Source organism: Eretmochelys imbricata, chromosome 8 (genome assembly GCF_965152235.1).
Source record: "Eretmochelys imbricata isolate rEreImb1 chromosome 8, rEreImb1.hap1, whole genome shotgun sequence".
NCBI classification, from domain to species: Eukaryota; Metazoa; Chordata; order Testudines; family Cheloniidae; genus Eretmochelys; species Eretmochelys imbricata.
In genome coordinates, this window is record NC_135579.1 from 97,221,850 (window position 1) to 97,230,897 (window position 9,048).

The 9,048-nt window shown below is 47.9% G+C and overlaps 1 protein-coding gene across 2 annotated transcripts in view; it reads right to left on the reverse strand.

Annotated features, from left to right (window-relative positions):
- Positions 1-8,653, reverse strand: part of SCP2 (sterol carrier protein 2) — a 50,465-nt gene extending 41,812 nt beyond the window's left edge. For both annotated transcript variants that reach the window (XM_077823668.1, XM_077823670.1), the window contains exons 1-3: positions 8,494-8,653; positions 3,686-3,743; positions 2,038-2,109 (exon numbers count right to left, since the gene is read on the reverse strand). In XM_077823668.1, the coding sequence (XP_077679794.1) occupies positions 2,038-2,109; positions 3,686-3,743; positions 8,494-8,544 (181 nt within the window). In that variant the 5' untranslated portion in view covers positions 8,545-8,653. The remainder of the gene's footprint in view (positions 1-2,037; positions 2,110-3,685; positions 3,744-8,493) is intronic.
- Between the last annotated feature and the right edge of the window lie 395 nt (positions 8,654-9,048).

Genomic DNA, 9,048 nt, shown 5'->3' on the forward strand with positions numbered 1-9,048 from the left:
TACAAAGATGAAACATTTAAAAGAAAGTGGAGAGTAGTCATATAGTAGCAAAAATTCCAACAACATAAGTGTAATGCCATACTTTGATTCTAGAAAAGACTTCTAAAATCTTTGAAGAGCACAATTTTCCAACTCAACCAATAGCAACAGGTAAGCTAAAATAGCACTTAATCTTGTTATAAAGCGGTTCAGTCACTATTGCCAGGCTGTACAAATAAACAGTCTACAATATAATACCAGATACATACACTCATGACACTAGGGGAGTTAGTTTCCCAGACATATACTAAGCATCATGAGGGGTTAAGAGTCAACCTGAGCTGTGTTCAAAGGGCATGGACTCCATTTCCCTAAATATCCCAGCAGCTTTTCTTCTGCTCATATCTGGTCAATCACAAACACATTTACTGGAAGACAGGTGGTTAAAGTGCAGTGCCAGGTTGAATTTTCTGTAAAGAGTATTGTATTAAAATAAAATGAAATTTGAAATTAGTTGCTATTAAAATAAGCTAGAAGGACCATGTGCTTGCCTATTACGTGCTTAGGCACATACAAGATGGCAGTATTTATTACCAAATGTCTTTCTAGACAGGTCTCTCCTTCACCCTAAGGAATTAACTCTTCAGATTCAAGCTTACCTTTGCCTTTTCCTGGCTGGTTAAAATTCTGAAAAGTGATTATCTAGGGAGTATATTTCCTTTTCTTCAATTCCAGCTGCAAATGTGTGTTAATATTCACTTGACCCCAAAATGCCCATTTTGCTCTTAAGTGGCAAAACAAACTACTCAAACTACTTAGTTTCTAAGCATTTGTAGCAAAGCTCTTTGTTAATTTTTCACTGTAGGAGGTTGAGCAGTATTTCTATTTATATCTTTAACTACTTGTTTTAAGAAAGTTCTTGGCTACTTTCTAATGATTACAAAAATATAACATAAATCCTCAAAGAAACTTAATCACCTTAGCTTTATTTCTTCTTCATTTGATCAACAAAATGCCACTTATTTACAGGACTACAAAAAAAGTCACAGAAATGCTCTTCACTGACCTGTATCCTTCTCTTTAAAATGACCCTGAAAAACTGTATTTTGACATTCACTCTTCTTGGCCTAATTTATTTTAAAGAGAGCTTTGCCATGTTGTTTGGCTTCTTAGTGGTAAGTGTTACCAATAAAAGTAGTTTAATTACATAGTTACGTCATTGTCTGTTGTACTGTCTACTCACAATTGGGTGATTTAAGAAAAGAATTCTCAGAATTTTAACCTTCCTCTTGAACTTCCCTGTTATACCATTTCCTTTCCATAATGTACTTGAAGGAGGACTGACTTTGCCCAAATGATAATTAATCTTTTTCTACAACTAGCTTACGATGAATTGGGCAAACGTGCTCTGCAAAAAAGAAAATGTATAGATGTATCTTTAAGTACTGTGAAGACAAATACAGAAAAGATAAGGAAGAAAGACCAACAGAAATGCCTCCCAAAAAAATGACTTGATATCTAAGGTAATGTTCTAGCTTTGCAGGCAAGGTTAGCATAACTTCTCAACCTCCAGTGGTGGCACCAGCTGGCAAAACTATACTGTCATTTAAACTACTGCAATGAATGACATTACCATAACAATTATAAGAATGTATGGATTGTGGATAACTCACATAAGGTGCTGGAGATGATCAAACACAAAAGATAACACTGTAGGGATCTGATCCTGTAATGGGAGCTACTTAGGATACTCACACATGTACCACGTTTCCTTGAAATCTATATCTACCAATGATTAAAATAACTGGACACTGTACAGGTCTCTATGGCTTGAATTAAAAATCTGAGGCCCTAATCTTGCAAAGACTTATACAGGTGCATAGTTTTAAGCAGGGCTCTGTGTTAAGGCAGATCCAGGAATGGGGAAGGAGGAGCAGATGTTAGGCTTTGTATAGGAAGGGACAAATTTCATTCTCACTGACGGGACTCCTCATATGCATAAAGTTAAGCAAGTGGGTGTTTGCAAACTCACACCCTAAACAGGGAACATTAACTTACCGTAAACATAGCCCACACATGCCTGCTCCACTGCCGAGTAAGGAACACCTGCATCAGCTAAAGCCTTCTGACCTAGAGAGAGTTTTTTTTTTTTTTTAAATCCAGCAGTCAAAACTTTTAAAAAGTGAATAAAATATTTTTTGAGAAACTGATCCAAACAAAACTTATAGAGAGGCAATTAAAGAAATTAAATCAAGGGCAAATACATTATTGATTGTCACAGGGACAGACTTATATACTCTTACAGATTTCTGCAGTCTGGAGGAACACACAAAACTTAGCTTTTCATCCTCTACCATAGAAGCCTAATTAATATTTTATTGAATGTAGCTCTGATTTCTGCAAAAATTTAGAAGCTAATTTAGTAAAATAAATTCTTCATCTCTCTGAATAAAAAGGCACATCATAGTATGCATTTATGTAAACAATATACAAAAATAGTATTACACATGCACTATAGAAACAAACTTCAAGGCCCACTATGTTTGAAAGAGGAAACAACATATCTTAACTGACTTGTTATATTAGGAATCTGTAGAAGACTCTAATATAGGGATTGGCAACCTTTGGCATGCAGCACACCAGGGTAAGTCCTATGGCGGGCCGAGCTGGTTTGTTTACCTGCTGCGTCCGCAGGTTCGGCCGATCGCAGCTCCCACTGGCCGCAGTTCACCTCTCCAGGCCAATGGGGGCTGCGGGAAGCAGCGCGGGCTGACGGATGTGCTGGCTGCCCTTCCCGCAGCCCCCATTGGCCTGGGACGGTGGACCGCGGCCAGTGGGAGCTGCGATGGGCCAAACCTGCGGACGCAGCAGGTAAACAAACCGGCTTGGCCCGCCAGGGGGCTTACCCTGGCAGGCCACACGCCCAAGTTTGCCGATCCCTGCTCTAGTATAATTAAGGCAAGAAAATCTTGTCTAATAACTAATTATTTCAATGAAAGTGTCAAAATGGCTGCATAAAGTCTAAAGATAAGATGATAATGCTGGAATATAATAAATATTTGAGCCTTGTGATGTATGCCCAACATTTTCTCGGGCCACATAGTTCAAATTTCATTAGTACATAGTTTTAACAACAGAAGTTTCTTCCTCCTGGCTGTTAAGTGATCAGCTGGTATGCCTATGCATGAAAGTTGATATCACTTATATACATTAATTTTAGCAAGTGCAACTACACAGGATATTGTTTATTTAAATATCTAATTAATTTTTGCAAAAAGAAAAGGAGTACTTGTGGCACCTTAGAGACTAACCAATTTATTTGAGCATGAGCTTTCGTGAGCTACAGCTCACTTCATCGGATGCAAGTGAGCTGTAGCTCACGAAAGCTCATGCTCAAATAAATTGGTTAGTCTCTAAGGTGCCACAAGTACTCCTTTTCTTTTTGCGAATACAGACTAACACGGCTGTTACCCTGAAACCTGTAATTAATTTTTGAATCCCATGTTCTTGGCTTCGATTCTGTGTGGCAGTGAGTTCCACAGGTCAATTATGCACTATGTAAAAAAGTATTTCATTTCATCGGTTTTAAATTTGCTGTCTTGAATGTTCATTGGTTGCTTCCCTGTTCTCGTGTATTTTACCCTTTCTCATAACACAATTCAGAAAAAAAATGTTAAAACTAAAAGTCATCTTGGCCGCTAATTACCTGCCTCCTTAGCCATGTCAGGGTAATCCCAATCTTCCTGCACACCAGGCTTTTCAAACTGGAAGGAAGAAAAACAAGATTTAAACTTAATATAGATATTTTGCTCAAATTGCTACACTCAAGTGTCATATGAGTAAATTATTTTTTTGATATCTGAACACCCAGGGTGAAATCCCTCTTGCAGAGGGCCCATGCAGAGTCATTGTTCCACAGAAACTACACTGTATATAGCACAGTGTTCCCCAAACTGTGGGGCATGCCCTCTATGGGGCTGCAGAGGAACAAGGGGGGGGGAGGGGCGTGCAGTGGGGCCCAGGCCAGCCCCCACTGCCCTCATTCCCTCTCCACCCCCATCCCAGCTCTGCCTCTAGCCCCAGCTCCTCCCCATCCCCAGTTCCTCCTCCAGCTCTGCCTTCAGTCCAAGCTCCACTGCTGAGGAAGCCTCAGATGTGCATTAATAGGGGCCGGGGTAGTGTAGACAAATTTCATTAATGGTAAAGGGTGGGGGCATGACTGGAAAAGTTTGCACACCACTGCTATAGCATGAACAAAGACTATGCAGGCAAGGCTCATCTCCTCCCGAGAACCAAGGCTGTGCTCTGTGCTGGCCTTGAACTGGCCAGAAAGGAGAGACTGGACAGGGAGTTCTTGGCTCTGTGTTAAGACAGATCTGTGAACAGGAGAGAGGCGCAGAGGGGATGAATTTCATTCTCACTGATTAATACAGTACTTATAACCATCACTAAGTTTTGACAAAGTTTTTGTCCTTTTACACAATTTTATGGCTATGTACCTTTCAAAAGCAAGCAAGTTCAATGTTATTTTGCGTAAGCCTCCCTTCCCATGCCTAATGTCATCTCACTATGCACCATAACCTAGGTGTCAAGTCATGTCTAGCCTTCAGTCTTGCAGCAGGGACTGTACTTTTATTCTCTCTATGAAGAGACAAACATGAATGTGCTACATACAAACGTTTAATAAATAATGATAAAATATGTCAGCAAAAGATTTTACGTATGACTTACGAATTCTAGTTGATATTATGAAGTTATTATAAGAATGGCCCTACTGGGTCAGACCAATGGTCCACCTAGCCCAGTATTCTAACATTTATTTTGATAATGCTAACACAGGTAAGCAAGACTGGTTTCTAGCTATGCATTTGTAAGTGTTCAGTGAGGCCTGAGGTCTTGGCATGAGCTGGCACCTCGTCTGCCAGTGTCATAATTAAGGCTGCGAGTCTTTCAGAGCAACTTGCAACTGGTAAGAGCAAATGGGACAAATGCCCAGTTTTGCCAAAAAAGTCAGGTTGTCCGGGACAGGGCTTAAAAAAGGGACTGTCCCAGCCAAAACAGGATGTATGGTCAGTCACCCTACACCTTGGAAGGGATGCAGTAGTCTGCTAAAGCAGAGAAGACCCTGAGATACCAGGGGAGTTTAGGAGCTCTGCCCAGCTTAAAGATGAAGGGAAGACTTTTGTGTTTCTTTTTGAACTTTAAGTTAATAAACCAGACCCTAAGGAGGGATGTTGCTATTGAACTTGTAAAATACTAGTTTGGTTTATTTAGGAAAAAAAGAGGAAAACTGAGGCGAAGGGCTGGATGACTCATGGGAAGGGGGGCACAAAGGGGGGCACCAGCTAAAGAGGGGGAACATTACCCCCCCATGACTCCACTCTGCCCCCAGCCTGGGGGGCCCACACTCTCCCTGTCCCCATCGCACTAGGGGATAGGCTCTGTCCTCCTGCTGCTGGGAGCTGCAGCAGCGAAAGGAGCAGAATGTGTGGCCGCCGGGCAGCCCCACACCAGCATCTCCAGCGCGGCTGTACCGCCCCCAGCACAGCCTCCAGTCCCGTCCTCAGGCGGGGCTGTACAGACCCCAGACAGGAGACGCAGCTGCATGGAAGGGCTGGGGGTGCTACAGCCGCGCCGGAGGAGCTGCTGGTGTGGAACCACCCAGAGGCCCAACATTCTGCTCCTTTCGCCGCTGCAGTTCCCTGCTGAATGTGCTCCCGCAGGCATCTGGGGAGGGGCATGTGACCCTTTGTGCCCCTCCCAGGCGTTGCCAAATGCTACAGCAGGAGGATAAAGGGCACTGGTTCCAGGGACTGGCCAAGGAGCTGTGTGGTCTAAGCTCTCAGGAGGAGGTGCCAGATCTTCACCCTCAGGAGTGTACCCAGGGGCCCCAAGGCACGAACAGTGCCTGGACTCCAGTCAGACTTGGGAGGCTTAAAACACATGGAATCCAGTGGTGATATACAATGGGAACATACATCAGCATAGCTACGTCTGTCGGGGTGAGACATAGGCCGACCTAACCTGATAGCGGAGGGAAGCACAATGGCATGCTCCCCCTCGCCACCACAGCCATGGTCAACTTCCTGATGACTGCCAACGCACCCTCCAGCAACACCTCTTGACCACAGAGCCCCCTGACCATGATACCCTGGGAGGTTGCCCATGGCACTCACCCTTAAGGCCGACCCTGCCAGAGTCGGCCTTAGGAAAACCCTGGTACCGCCACTGCCTCATCTGGCCCCCCACCCCCTCCATCACCGCCTCCCCTGGCCCCCCACCCATCATCCTGCCACTGTCTCCCCCACCCCTCCCCATTGCCCCTAGCCCCGCTATTGCCTTTCCCAGCCCCTCCCCATCACCCTTGGCAAATTACCTCCACTCATGGGCAGTACCTACACTGAAGCGTTACAGCAGTGCCACTGTAGAGGTTTAAGTGTAGACAAAAGTCCAAACCTCTGGAGGTCTGCAATTATTCTTTTTCCAATAGCCCCAGGGGTTTTACATTCAATTAGAGTAGATACAGAAAATATATCACTGGTGCACTATGGAGTTCTACATCTCTACACTGCCACAAGCAGTAGCTTAATTGGAAAAGATTATATATTTTATTAAGATGGTGTTTAAAAAACATGAACCATACAGACTTTAAGTGTAGAAATTTCTGGTTATTAGGGAATAACGTACAGGTTATCAAGGGGTGCGAAGTTTGGTTTAAGATCGGATGGCATAAGGAATACATAGTCTGCAATAGCCCCAATTGGGGGTAAAAGGCTCAGGAGTAGGGCTTGCAGCTGCACAGGATGTGGGGCAGGGTCTCAATGGAGTAGCCGCACTTCCTGCAACGCTTGTCTCGGTTCACATGGCGGATGGCTCCATTGAGCGGGACGCAGTTGAGACGGGCACAGTGGATGAACCGCCAGTCGGCGAAACGGGTGAAGCCGCCCTCAGCAAGGAAGTGGTTGCTGGTGTCCCACTTGCTGGTCAACTGGAAGGCTTTACCCACTTACTGATCAACTCAGGTCCGGTTTACACTTCAGGGTTTCCACGTACAGCGAGTGGACGGCGGCCTTCAGGGTCTTCTCCAGCATGCCCCTGGAGCTCGGGGTGACAATGGTGTTGACATCGGACCTGATCTGTGGCACCAGGACTCCCAGCAGCAGCCGACATGCTTCCCCAGGTGACGCGTGTCACTGTGAGCGCGGAACCACAGTGAAGTGATGTCGCCCCTGTCCTGTCCGAATTCGCCATCCAGGGAGCCGCTCAGAAAGGTGGTGATGTCTTGTTTGGAGGGGGCTCTGCCAATCCGCTTCTTTGTCACATCACTCCACGCAGGGCGTTCGCCGTAATGTTCCTTACCGTGGCATCGAGATACGTCAACAGGCGGAAGGCATGGGTGATCACCACGACGTCACACAGTTGCCCATGCGGGGGACACTGGCGCCACTGTGCCTGTGAGCGATGTAGACCAGTTTGTTGCTGGCTCTCTAGGGAAGGAACAGCCACTTCTTCACCAGCTGCCAGACGATCTTGTCTGCCTTGTTGAGGGACACTTTGCCACGGTGGATCCCCTTAGGACGAACAAGGTGCGGGGATCTCTACTTACTTCCGGGAACTGAACCAGCGAAAGGAGCAGAACGCGGGCCACCAGGCAGCCCCACTTCAGCATCTCCAGCAGGGCTGTACAGACCCCAGACAGGAGGCGCACTTCGTCCAAAAATGCATTGGGTGGTCTATTCCTGAGGACTAGTCACTTGTGACTAGACCTCTAACAAGGGCAACTGGAGCCATTTCAGTTATGCACTCACCAAAGAAAGTCTTCTGATTTGTCAAATCCAGAAAAATACATTCCTCTCCTACATGTTCCCCTAACTCAGAATGAGATGAATAGGCTCGGCTCCAACGTTGGTGGGGGGAGAACACCTATTAACCAGAACAGTTTGGAGGCAGGGGGCAGAAGAGTTATGCCTAAAACCATTCTGGGAGACAGGCGTGAGAGTTCAAGCATGAGAAGAGTCGAAGCCCTTTGCTGCACAGGGAGCTGGCCCCAAGTCTCGTCCCCTCAGAGCATTCAGGGACCGGGGCAGGGAAACATCCTGTGCCCGGGTTACCGGACCGTCCAGACGTTGGGAGCTTTGTCTTATATATGCAACCACACACACTCCCCCCCCCCCCCACAAAGTGTCTCGATTTTTCACACTTGCTATCTGGTAACCCCAGCCCAGATACTACGGTGATGGGCAGTAGTTAAAACCTTAAGGCAGAAGGAGCGCAGCTACATAATTAGGGACCTAGGGAAACGCTGTGAAGCGGGGGAGGGGGCTGCGTCCTTAAGGGAAAGGCGTTGGGGGCGGAGGGTGACAGCGGCGCCACTCACCCCACAACCTCCGCTGTCCAGCCCCAGACCCGGCCGAGCGCTGGGGCAGACACACCTCCCCCGAGCCCCTCAGAGAAGGGGGCAGAGACGCACGCGCGAGGCGCAGGGTGCCTGGGGCCGCCCGGCGCCCTGAGTACCTTGGTCATCCCGACTCCCACCACAAACACTCTCCGGCCGAACAGCGCCATCCTGCAGCTGTGAGAGGAGCGCGCGCTCGAGCCGCCCCTGGGCGAAAAGGAGGCGGGCGCGCGCGGGCGCTGGAGGCCAGGGCGGAGAGGAGGGTCGCCCAGTCCCGCAGCCACGCCTCTGACGGCCAGGCTAGAGGAGCCAAAGGTCGAGGGGGCGGGGGAGCGCGCGGGGGCTAGGTTCCGTCGCGCCGTTCTCCGGCCGCTTCCCTCCGCCCCTTCTCTTAAAGGGACAGCGCCCTTGTAACGAACCCTTGCTTTCCTGGCCGCCACTTGTCCCTTTCCTCGGCTTTACGTTAGGGGAGCGGGCGGGAGGAGGGCGAGGTCGCCTCAGTGTCAGTGGTAGAAAGGGCAGTGGGAGTGGCAGCCATGCTAGCTGGGGATAGGCGGCGGCGGCGGGCAAGGTATGGCTGCTGGTGTGCGGCCGCCTCGCCCCTTTCCCGGGACCGGCCCCTGGCTCGCACCCGCGGCGGCCGCGTGCCCTCTGAGGAGCGTTAACCGCCGGCC